The sequence below is a fragment of the Prionailurus bengalensis genome, chromosome A1 (assembly GCF_016509475.1).
Source record: "Prionailurus bengalensis isolate Pbe53 chromosome A1, Fcat_Pben_1.1_paternal_pri, whole genome shotgun sequence".
Classification (NCBI taxonomy): Eukaryota; Metazoa; Chordata; class Mammalia; order Carnivora; family Felidae; genus Prionailurus; species Prionailurus bengalensis.
The window spans coordinates 157,226,503-157,239,360 of record NC_057343.1 but is presented as its reverse complement, the minus strand read 5'-3'; the positions used below and the strand labels follow the sequence as shown (position 1 = coordinate 157,239,360).

The 12,858-nt window shown below is 35.9% G+C and overlaps 1 protein-coding gene across 1 annotated transcript in view; it reads left to right on the top strand.

Annotated features, from left to right (window-relative positions):
• The window catches only part of KIAA0825 (KIAA0825 ortholog), a 190,253-nt gene that overhangs the window by 113,364 nt on the left and 64,031 nt on the right, over positions 1–12,858 (top strand). Inside the window, exons 8-12 of the mRNA XM_043593653.1 lie at positions 696–923; positions 2,353–2,618; positions 4,021–4,171; positions 8,640–8,830; positions 11,140–11,322. Of these exons, the coding sequence (XP_043449588.1) occupies positions 696–923; positions 2,353–2,618; positions 4,021–4,171; positions 8,640–8,830; positions 11,140–11,322 (1,019 nt within the window). The remainder of the gene's footprint in view (positions 1–695; positions 924–2,352; positions 2,619–4,020; positions 4,172–8,639; positions 8,831–11,139; positions 11,323–12,858) is intronic.

Here is a 12,858-nt window from a genome sequence, read left to right as displayed (position 1 = left end):
AACACCACCAGTCTCCATTCTCTCCAGTCTCCCACTCCTCCCACACAGAGCAATGCAGATAATTTTAATTCCTCATCTCTTGGAACGAAAGTTGTGTTGCTTACCACTTTGTGGGTGAAGAAACTAAATAAAATTCAAAAGAAAAAAATCCAGAAAGGTACAATGATGTCATTTTCTTTGAGAAATTTCTTGTTGCTATTTTTTGGCTTGTCTGGATTTCTGAGAGTGAAAAAAAAATAAAAGACTGAATATTAAACTCTGTCTTATGTTGGAATACTTGTTAACAATAAACTATAAAAAAAGACTATAAAAATCCAATTTAGACTTTATTAACTATATTGAATTTAAAGGTTGCTTTATGTGATAAATAGTAAATGTAACTTTTAACTCTCATAAAGATAGTCTTATTGAACTATATTTAAGAGATTAAATTTTGAAAAAAGTTTCTGATTAAATCCACTGATGAATTAAAATGAAATGCCAGTATATTACTCTGGGTAAAGAATACACATGTTTGTGTATATTGCTTTATTCGCTGGGTAATATTTTTCAGGTTGTAAGAAGGGCCTTTGCCATTTATCAAAGAATACCCATATTCAAATGCTGAAAGAAAATAATAATTTTATATCTATAACAATAGGAACATGTGTTGCTGAGTTAAGATTAATATAACTTCATATAAATTTATATTTCAGGCTACTTTACCAGACTTTCGTTGGCGAAATGCATTTAAAGAAGTGTCTCTTCCTGTGGCACATTGTATAACAGCAGCAACTGAAGATTTTTCCACAAAAATTCTCCAACAGGAACAGAATGAAAGGTCTTCAGCTGTAACCTATGCTATGAACCTTGCAAATGTCCAGCAAGTCTGGCAAGACAGTCATGTGGTTCCGGAGGAGGACCAACCAAAGAAAATTGCAAAGGCAAGATTCAAATGAAATCCTTTCAAACTGTAGACTGGCATAATTAGATTTTTTTTTTTTTTTTTTAATTTAAGACTTTGCAAAGGGAAATGGTGGAGTCTCTGGCAAATACTTGGTACTTGACCCAGTACCAGATTTCTTCCCTGGTGTACATGGGCTACTGCTAGCAAAAAGCCTTAAACTTGTTGCCAACTTGTTGTTCCATGAGTCTCAGGCCCCTCAAGGGGAGGCTTCTGTGACTTCATGCAGAGCTGGGAAAACTATTTGTTTGGGTTATTCCTTTGAATGATTTCAGGAGAAATTTAGGAGGTTGAAGGAATTACTGTCTTTTATTAGCCTAGGCAACTTTTAAATCTTTATTTACACGTTAATGTACATTCCATTTCATTAGCATCCGTCTTGCATCTTTATGTGTGTCTTGAGAGTTACAGAGCATACTGAGAAAATAGGAAGTAATTACGGAAATAAATAAATACCGTTACTCAATATTAAGTCCACAATGAGTTTGGCAACGTATGATTGGAATGTTTGTAAAAGAGCATTCTTTTTTTTTTTTTAGTGTTTTTATTTATTTTGAGAGTGAGAGAGAAAGAGCAAGTGGGGGAGGAGCAGAGAGAGGGAGACACAGAATCTGAAGTAGGCCCGTCTCTGAGTTGTCAGTCTAAAGCCCAATGCAGGGCTTGAACACACAAACTCTGAGATCATGATGCTTAACCTACTGAGCCGCCCAGGCGTCCCTGTAAAAGAGGGATCTTAAAGATGGCTTCCTTATTCGGCTTCTGGCAACCTGAGGCTCCAGAACATTCCCCTGGGAACACTGTTGGCAAATTGGGAGTGCAGGCTAGTTTTGCCTCTCCATCCACTGTATTTCCTTTGCCATTTAAAAAGAGTAGATTCATAATAACTACTGAAAAGACAGGCACATCACTTCTGAAAATTGCTGACTCCTTACCAGTAAGAAGATGGCAGGTGAGATTGCTTCTGATGCTTCTAGATTATTTAAATTAAATCGATATAACCTTATGTACATGTGATTAATAAAAACTTACTTTATGAAAATTCAGCAAAAAAATTAGAATAAGTTCAAAAATAATCCAATCATATTAATGCCAAGGATACATGTTTTCTGAGTTCTATGAACTACAAATAAAGTATTGTCATGTAAAGCTATTTCATGAGTTTTTCATAATGTCTGTCTGGTAAGCATAAGGTTTGAAGGTTATATGTAGGAAAGCATCATTTTGGGATTTCCTTATTTGACATAAAACATTTAACTTTATATAACTGAGAAATTGATTGTTATAAAGTTGTGTCATTATATTTATGTTTGATGCCAAATTCATTATTTAGGAATTTGGCTCCCCTGTACATAAATTACACGGTGCTGTCAGAGTACAAATAACTCAGTGCTACATTTATTTCTCCCTAGTTTTGTTCTGACATCATGGAAAAACTTGACACAATGCTTCCACTGGCTCTGGCATGCAGAGATGATTCTTTCCAGGAAATTAGAGCAAACTTTGTGGAGGCCTGTTATAAAGTGGCAACAGCTGTCCTGGCGAGACTGCAGGAGAGGGGCAAGGAGTTTCCTTCCAGAGCACCCCTGACAAACTTACACACATTGCTCTCCACAGCGGTATATGTCTTCCAGCATTTTACGCATTTTGATAATTTGATGAAAGAAAATACTAAGAAGTGAGTGTCATTTAAATTAAGTTGATGGCCATGCTTAAAGTAACATGTAATCTTCGGAAATCACAGGAGCGAAACTTTGATGACAATATTGAAGAAGGAGAAAATAATAATGAACATGGCGCATTATATTTTCATCTGCCTTGACCAGAAAATGTCAGAAAGGTGGGGTGTGGGGTGTTAAACTAGATACACAGGTAGTAAGAGAGACAGGTATTCCTTTGAAAGGCTCACTCCAAAGACCCATCCGTTTTCCATCTAATCTGGGGCAACTATTTTCTGCATGCTGTTATGACCTGACCGAGTAAACCCTCTCCATTTTGTAAGGCACGCTACTGTGACTACCCCGGAAAGGAAAGCTGAACTTGTTTCTGTCCCTTGTATACTCAGTTGTGAAATATGCACTTTTCTTTTTTTGTTTCTAAGCAAACAGGATGTCAGGACTGACAGAGAGAATAAACACATTTTCAATCTATTCTATTGACCAATGTAAACATATTTCAAAACATCCATTTAGTAAGAAACTATCCTTAATATGTGAGGAGAAAGCATCCGGCAGTCTTAATTCTCATGTATTAGTAGTCTAAAAAGACTGGATGTTTCCTGGAAAGAGAATAAAAATGGCCACATGGTCTTTTTGGCTGCTCTTGGCCCCTCTAGGAGATAGCACAGTCCTTTGCAAAGGGAACATGTGGACGTGGCTGTCCAGCGTGAAGCCAACGGTTTCTTCTTATTCTCACTCAGTGTTTGTAGTCCCTTAGCTATGAGAGAAAGCATAAGAAAGTGTAATATAAATAACTAAAGATAAAAGTAAAATAAATTTGACTTGATGCAGAATATAGCTCTGCTATTTAATTCTCGTAAGTAGTCAGATGTGGTGACTCATACTTGAAGTTATAAACAAAATGTGCCAGAAGTCACTTTATTTCCGTAGAATATTTTAAAACAGTTTATGAGATAATTGACATCTACAAAATTACAATTTTTAAAACAAAAGAAGTGTGTTTGTGGGACGTGTGATAGCTTTATAAAAGTTGGTTCTGACAAATGCATGTTGTTCTCTGTAATAACGATACCCTAATGCCTAAATAATGCACTGATCTCTAATAATAGGCTTACAAAGAATACTTTTATTTTTGAATGATGTATTGACAATGCAGTTTGTCTCAAGTTGAAGTGCATATTTGTGGAACAGCAGATGTACGTTTTCAAAGGACTTGCAAAACAAAGACCAGCTTTTTTTTTTTTTTCCTTTTTGGAAAGTGAATGTGGATGCAGACTTCAGCATTAGGAGGAAATGAATGATTGATATCTAATAATCAAAACCATTTGTAGTACTGGAGATTGTTACCGCCTACTGCACAGGCCTTAAATCTCTGTCTCTTTGATCATTGCCTCTGAACAGACCCATATTCCTGGTGCCTGTCCAACGATATCAGGAATTCATCAACACTCTACAGTTTCAGGTTACGGACTACTGCGTCAGAGTTTGTGCTACAAGCATTTTACAGGATGCTGAGAGCCACCACTGGGATGACTACAAAGCTTTTTATGAGGTGTGAAGTTAAGTTTACTATCCCTCCTTTTTACACAAATATGTTTTACTGCCTACCTGCTTTCTGGCTAATTAGAAACATGAGCTTGGCATTACCAACACACGAAGGCTGTTAGGATAATATTTTTTAAATATTGAATTTGTACTTGGGAAAAACACTTTTTAAAAACCTGAAATAACTAGACATCAGAACTCTCCTTCTGCTTAAAAGTAAAAATAACTTAATTTGAGCTGCAGCATGTGCTATATAAGTTGGAATATAATGGGATACAATGAGAAAGTCAAAGAGATAACAATGCCAAAATGCTACAATTTCGTATTTTTTTTCTAAAGGGACCAGTTATAGGTACTCCTGCACTTTTTTTCTTATGTATTTCTGTTTTTTACAAGTATCTTTTATTAGCCATTTTATTCTTTATACATATTTTTTTCCTTCTCATTGCATGTTCTTATGAGGGTGCTTTAAGACCCATCTGATCATTTATAGCTTACCTATTTTCATTTAGCCCATGTTTTGAAATCCCAAATTCCAACTGAATTAAAGCCTAATGATTTCCAGTGCAACCAAACCCAGGATCAATTAAAATTATTCATCATCAGGCTTCATTAATTTCCCTTCTCCTAAATCCCATTGATTATACATAAGCCACAATATTTGAAATTCCTTGAAGTTGATTTCGGGCAGGGTGAAACATTTATAATATCTTAATAAAAGATAATCAGGGTTTTTAAAAAAATTCATCAGTCGAGCCCAACAACTCCATTAACTTTTCCAATTTGCCCTTTCCTCTGGCTTGAAGCTTATGATTTTTGTTTTTCCTGACTGTCCTAATATCAGTGGAGTACTGGGAAAAACAGACTGGGGTATTATTCAGCAGAGTCCCCCTTGTCAATTCTCTGGCACTGAGGGGTCCTGTGGCTCTATTTATGCCTGAGTTATTATCATAATAAATGTTGCCGTAACAGAGAGAGGGAGCTAAGAAGCTCTTTTAAAGGACTTTCCACTTTTTCAAAGGCCATTTCATCTGTCCTTTAGAGGCCCTTCCCAGATAGTTTTTCTTTCTGCAAGAGCATTCATACAGGGTTTTCCAAACCTGACATGCTTCAAACAGCAGTGAGCAGAATGAGAACGAGAAAGTGGCACAGTGCAGCTGGTAGCTTGAGATAAGAATGAAAGTATTGGTCTTCTCCTCTCTTGGCAGCATCACAGCTTCCTTATTTGCCTTGAGGTAAACAGAGAGATTGAAAATGAATCCGTCTCCTGTTTCAAACTATTTCAATATGTCAGTGTACTAATGAGCAATTTCATACGATGTTTTCATTGAGGAACAGGTATCATTTCACTATAGGTCCACCATAGGGGTATTATGTTTTCTCTTATGCAAATTGGGAGTCAGAAGAATTGTACAGTATAAATAATAAGTGGATGCATTGAGAACCTGGTATTGAAGTTACCAAGTATTAAAAACAACAACAACAACAAATTACCATGTAACATGCAGCTCTCAGATCTTATGACAAGGCTTTAGCTTCAAAGACAGAAATAACAAGATAGTTACCCTGTGATTACATGGTACTGTGGCTTCCATATACTTACGTGGTCAGTAGTTACAATTTAATTGCAGAGTTAGTGGCTGTTATTTATGCTCAGAAAAATAAAGTGATACTGCTTTTATATTTACCAAAAATAAGGAACTTCTAAAAATAGCACAGATTTTAAACTGTTTTGACAACTGGAGTACTTGACATGGTTTTATCCCATTCGCTGCACCCTGTTCTCCTCCTCTCCCCATTATTCCAACTCATTTGTGAAACAGGACCAGTCTGTTTTTTGGCTGGGCTGTTGTGAGAGGAAAGAGATGAAATCTGCCTGACTGCAGGCGAAGAGTGGGATAGAGATCTCAGGGGAGCCTATCGCCTTGTGCAGAGTGTAGTAAGGAAACAGTGAAAGAATTTACAAGATATGAAGCAATATTCATCCGTGTTTTGTGATATCCAGTGAGCCCCAAATACATTATGTCCATTTGCTGAACTGTCAAGTTGAGAGAGTCGGAGACTTCGGTATCTCTCTGATGAGGTGCTGGTCAGATGGCACAGTGGGTGTTCAGATTATGTGTTTAGAATTAAGCTTTCAGTATACTTGACATCTGCTCAATTTTAGCAACTTGTGTTTTCCAATGGTCAAAGAATAAAGAATTGTCTGTTCAAAGATAATATTGAATGCCTTATATAATAAAGCCCAGCTGCTTGTTTCCTGATATATAATCTAAATAAAAGCTCACATCTGTTTACATTATAGTGGGTCTACAAAAATAACAGATGTTTACTAGCAGAATAGCTTTGAAATGACAACAGATAGGGAAACAGGTCAGAAAAATAAATGAATCCTATTTGGTTCAATGAAAACCCTTTTGCATACATTGCACGTGACACACTTCGAAGAGAATCGTGAGAACGATGACCAGTTGGGAATGTCTTTAAGGAAATACGAAGTTTGTATTTTTAAAAGTCTTACAATAAGTGTTTTTCACTTCTAGGGAAAGAAATCCGCATGCCTCAAGTTATTTTTATCTTCTCATTTATCGGTAACTTTTAAGGAAATGGGTTTTTATTTTGAAACATATGAGAAATCGTGTTGGCCATGTTATTCTAATCACCCGTCCATTGCCATGGAGAAAGTTAGTGTAACTCATTCATACGAGTCATTACATCAGCCGGGGCAATTTTGCTTTAATAACCTACGACACAAAAAGTATGAGAAAATCAAGCTCTAAAACTCCTTTCTGACTTAAGAAAATCTTATCTTTTTTTCATTTTTTTTATCTTTGAGAGAGAGAGAGATCATGAGTGGCAGAGGGGCAGAGAGAGATGGAGACAGAGGTTCTGAAGCAGGCTCTGAGCTGACAGCCGCAAGTCCAATGCAGGGCTCAAACTCACAAACCCCAAGATCACAACCTGAGCCAGAGTCCGATGCTCACCTGACTGAGCCACCAGGCGCCCTTTTAGGAAATTTTAAAAAGCATTCCTTATCACAGAACACACCGCAAAGCATAAGAAACTATGATTTTGCTACTCCCACACGAATTTTGTAATTTTTTAAAACAGTTTTGATACACATCTAGTGTAGAATTTAGGAGTGGTAAAAGCCTTCTCTTTTGATCCTGACTCTTAGACATTTTGATGCCCGGATTCCCACCCAAGTATCCCCGTTCTACTCATTTATAAACTCCATTTGGAAGTCAATAGATAATAATTATAGATTATTACTACAGTGACTACAAAAGATTTTAGTAATCAGGGAAATTATCAGAAGAATAATATGTAAGGAGAATACTGATAGGCATATATGCATGAAAAATTATCAATTTTTGATATAAGAGTATAGCAGATTTTTCTTCAGATAATGTTTGAGAAATATAAGTAGTTAGCAAAGCCGAATTTTAAGTCAAAGAGGATTGCTTAGGGATAAAATGGGAAGTTTTACTCATTTAACTTTTGATATAGTAATGATCTGGGTAATGTTTGAAAAACTCATTCAACTCTTCCAATTTCAAGTGATTTTTTTAATCTGGTTTGAGGAAAATGAGGTCAAACTACTAGCCTACCTCCCTGAGAGCATGTTAACTAATTAATGCTTGTAAATCACTTGAGGCCACCTTCTATTTCTGCCTGTTCCCATTGGCCTTGGCCACTGCTGGGTCTTCCTCTGTGGTCAGGGAAAATTTGGTACACAGAAGAGGTCTGTAGGGGGGTGGAAAGGAATGAGAATCTGGCCCCTTGGATGTATGAAGTACTGTAAAAATACTAAGACATGACGAGACTATAACATCTGCTTTAGGTTTACAAAATCTTGTAAAATCAGACCATTGTAGTGTCTGTTTCTAGCATTGTTATTAGAACTCCATGAATGGAATAGCCTGATGCAATAATATTTAATAGTTACCCATGCCCCTTGGTTTCATGCATGTTAATAAGTATGTGGCATGTAAGTTTATTTTTACTCCTGTCATTTCATTATAATGTGAAATCTCAAACATTTACAGGATGACCTCAATGATGCTAATAGTCTCAGAAACATATACATACTTAAAACATTTAAATTATTAACATTTAATTTTAGGAGCATCAGCCCACCATCTTAAACTAGTATGACTTGTTTGGCAACTGTAAAGCTGATAGCTTAAAATGAATTTTAAACTCCAGGCTAGGAGTAGGTAAAACTAGATATGCTAGGTTAAAGGCTTGTGGTCTGGATTTGCACTAGAATATCTGGTCTCGTAATTGAAATAAAACATATGTTCCTTTGTCAATAAGGATGTTTTACATCTTGTCAAAAATCTTTCTTGGTCATCTAGTGTGTCAAACTCTCCAGCTATTTCCTTTCAGCCTGAATTAATTATGTTCATAGGAAGCAAACTGACATCTTGGAAGATGTGATTCTGTTGTTTAACGTGTGGTGGTTTTGCCAGGGGGAAAGATGCTCCTTCTCACTCCAGATGTGGCATTATTTCTTCTGCGCTCTTCACCATGATCTCTGGACCATTCTGCCCCCGAAGTTAGCCCAGGAAATTCTAACAGATGTGCTGGAGAAATGTTTGGGTCTACTGGCCTCCAGATATGCTCGGGCCCATCCCAGTTATAAGAGAACTCCACAGATAAGGTAATTGAAGTTGTGAAAACCATTGCTTTTCAAGAAAACTCTCATCAGCTGGTATAAAGCAGAATGTAATTCTAAATCTCATGATATAGCTCCTTGTATAGTTAACACGTTCCTAACATCTGAGAGGAAATCGTATTCAATTCTCCTGAGATACTAAAGTGGAAATGTGGAACTTGAATCAAAATAACTGTGCTCTTTTTTCTTCTTAAAATTGTGTATAGAACCCACTAGTTTCTACAAAATGATTCAGGATGTATTACAATCTAAGACATTTATATACAAAACTTAATAAATAAGATAAAGAGGGAGAATTGGGGCCCTGAAATGGAGAAAAAAGCAACAGTTCTGTGATGGGGCAGTTAATTTGACTTTGAGATTCTAGGCAACCGGGGGATTTTAGTTTTTGTTTGTAAATCTTTAAATAGTGTAGTTAATCTTCATTAAGGAAACTCCTTTGTCTAATAATTTTTCTTCTTGATATATTCTAATTACCTCTTCCCCCCCCCCTTCTTTTTCAATATGTATTACTAAAAGCCAGTTTAACAAAATGTGAAATCGCAGAAAATGAGGAGCAGCAGTCACGGGATATTAATGACTAAATTATATATAGTCCAGGTCCATGAGACATCTAGGCAATGACCTTTACAAAAATTTGCCTACATGACAACAGGCCATATGAAGAAAAGGCTTTTGTTTTCTAAATATTCTCATCAATGTGATTAAGAAGTGTCTTTTAGGTATAAAAGATTTTTTTTTCAGATATATTTTTGGAGGAATCTAAAGACATCAGAGGGTTTTTTTGTTTTTTTTTTCTTTTTGGCAGTGGGAATCATTTCCTGATCATGTTCTTGTAAAACATGCTGCATTTGAAGGGTATTTAGGTCCTGCTACAGTGTTTCATAAATATGGTATTTTGCAAAGGCTGTTTTGAATTACTGACCAAACATTTTTAAATCATTGAACTCTGAAGAATAGATGGAAAGGCTTTTTTTGAGAGCAAAGGGTACCTTCATTCTTTTCCTTATGTAGATTAAATCACTTTTGACTCAGAGGTGGCAAGTCATTACGAGATGTGTGTGAAATCAGATTTACTATTAGCTCATGAACTTGGTAGTATAGTTAATTAACTGTACGATGGAGACTTTTGGTTTTTGTTTTCTGGATGGTTACATAAAAATGCCATGAAATGCTAGAATTATTTCTTCTAGTTTTTTTAAGTAAAATAAATAAATTGTCATATTTGAATGGTTAATACTAAACCACCATTATTGTGGAAATCAGATCGTGTGCGTGTGTGTGTGTGTGTGTGTGTGTGTGTGTAGATATCTTCGATTTGTAATTGTTTAGTTAACAATTAGAGAAAGTGGATGCAAATTACAGTTAAACCTTCCTAAAGGCGATTATTGATGTTTTTAGTATGGCTAAAACTATATATATGTAATCGTTGTAATATGTAGTATATGTATAAATTTATTTTACATATATAATAAACTTGAGGCCAAAATGTCATTTAAAAGATCTTCAGACTTATTTGTTTTCTTATCACTTCATAATTTCTATCTTCTATTTCTTCAACACTGAATTTAAAAGAAAAAAAAAGAGGAAATTAACTGAGGTTTATACAATTCAGTCAGTCATATACCAAAATAATCTTTGAACAGATCTTTGGGTCTCTGTTGAAACAAAAGAAAGATAGAAACAAATGAGTTTATGAATAAGATTATATAATACAACAAAGTTTCCACACATTTACTCAATATTGAAAATTTCTGAAACTATAGGCTTCTCCATTTGTGCTTCTGGTCTCATTTTTTTCTCCTCTCCCACTTGCTAGGGAAATGTGTTTACCCAAACTTGTAACTTTCTTTTGACAGCTTGTACTTGGATAAGGAGAATTATTCTCTTATCAAAACTTTACCTATCATATGTATGTGGGTAATAGCAAATTTTCTTTTAATCTGCCTCCTTTTTTGTTGGACATAATTTGAAGGAAAGTGTCTTGAGCTTTTTGAACAGTATCCTAATAATGAAAAATAAACCTTAAAAAAAAAAAAAAAGCCCTCCCAACATATTTTAGTATTAGAGACCTCACTATTCCTAAAGATAGTGGTATATGAGTCATCTAACACCTGGAAACTCAAACGCTAAGCTTTGTTGTTTTCTGTTTGTCTTTGATTTCTGAAGCTCTGATATCTAACCAAATATTTCTATCCTTACATTTGTTTGATATAAGAGATAGGGATGATAGTGTATATACCAGTCAGAGAAACAATTTTGCTTAACAAGATTTTCTTTTTTCTTTCCAATAGACTTGATGTCACGACGATTTTAATATGCACTGAGAACTTATTATGGTCAATTTGCACATCTGTACAGAAGCTTTTGAATCCCCATCAGTATATAGATGATAAAATTTTTAAAATTCATACCCATTGTAATAATCTGTTTACAACATTAGTCATTTTGACTTCACCATTAACTGAATTATATCAGTAAGTATCAAACATATTTTTTTAGCTATTAGGGTATATAATGTGACTTAAAGTTCTTTTTATACTACTTACTGAATTGTGTGAAGCAGCGAATAGAGATATTTTGAAGTGCATTTTTGATATTGTAAATTGGGCCATTTTACGAAAGGAACTAATACTGTGCTGTATCTCTGTTATCAATCTTATTCAGATGCTAAGGCTCCAGTAGGATCAGGATTATCTTGAGCTTCACTATTTGAATTGTTTAAATGATTATATTAATAGTTATTTTAATCATTTCATAGAAAAAGAAAATCATATTTAATGGCTTTTTGAAAATAGTTTTTAGTTTTAATTTTATATGAAGTAATTTGCTTTAATTGAAAAATTTTAAAAGAGGATTCTAAAATATTCCCAAATCTGGACGAAACCTAATGGTTCCATACTGTCAGTTAATCTGCCATAGATTTGCATTTTTAGTAGCAGGCTGAGTGCCTAAGCTAGTAATGGCAAGTAGAAATAGGATTAAGTAATTGAATTTTTATTTTCTGTCTGTGTATCTATCTATTTATCTACCTATTTTTTAAAGTAAACTACATGCCCAATATGAGCTTTGAACTCAAAACCCCAAGATCAGGGGTCATGTATTCTACTGACTGAGTCAGCCAGGTGCCTCAGCAATTGCATTTTTTTTTTTAAGAGATAGAAGTTTATTGAATATACTGCAAGGAAGCACCAGGCAAAAGAGCAAAGGAGAGACTGCCTGCCAGGAGACAGTGATGCGGGCTACAGTTAAGGGGGTTGTAGTGAGGAGGTATAAGAATGTATGGAATTTTCCTTTTTTGGTACCTGTGCGGGGTTGTAAGCAGCCCATTGGCCAGCTAGGGCTTATAGATAGATTGAGGTGGGCTGTTTAAAGAGCCTGTTTGCATTCAGTTCAGCGGTCACTGTGGGCCCTTTTACCCATTGCTCAAGCCTGTTGCCTAAAAGTGGCCTCTATATTCCCCCCTGACAGGTCAACAATGACATATCTTTGGCATTTGGGCAGAGGTATCGTCTTCATTAGCTGCTTCATGCCAGACAGGGGAGGCACCTGTCCCTACCTAAAATTGTCAGTCCGTCAGACATTCTGTGCAGTTATAGACCAGAGCATGGTATTAGATCAACAAGCTGATAGGCAATTCGAGTGAAATTCCCTGGTGGCCAGCTCCATAGAATTTAGGGGGAGCGGATCCTCCCATGGTGTGGGCTGGAATCCTTGTTGATTCATGGAATTGTTGGATTCACTCAGACAGATAGTAACAGATTTTGCCTATAGATCAAGATGGTGCCTGGATCCTCAGGAACAAAGGGAAAAAAGAAGGGCAGAAAGAAGCAAGGTGACTGAGAGATAGCATCAGGAAAGCGTTCCAACCAATTCCCTAACGTGTGGATTGACCCTGGATGAGCTGCCATACTTTGGGGATGGATGCCTCAGGGGGATGGAGTGGGAGAGAGGACAGAAGTCCTTTGCCCTCACAGGCATGGGCAGTCCAACTTGTTCACCCTCAGACCTTC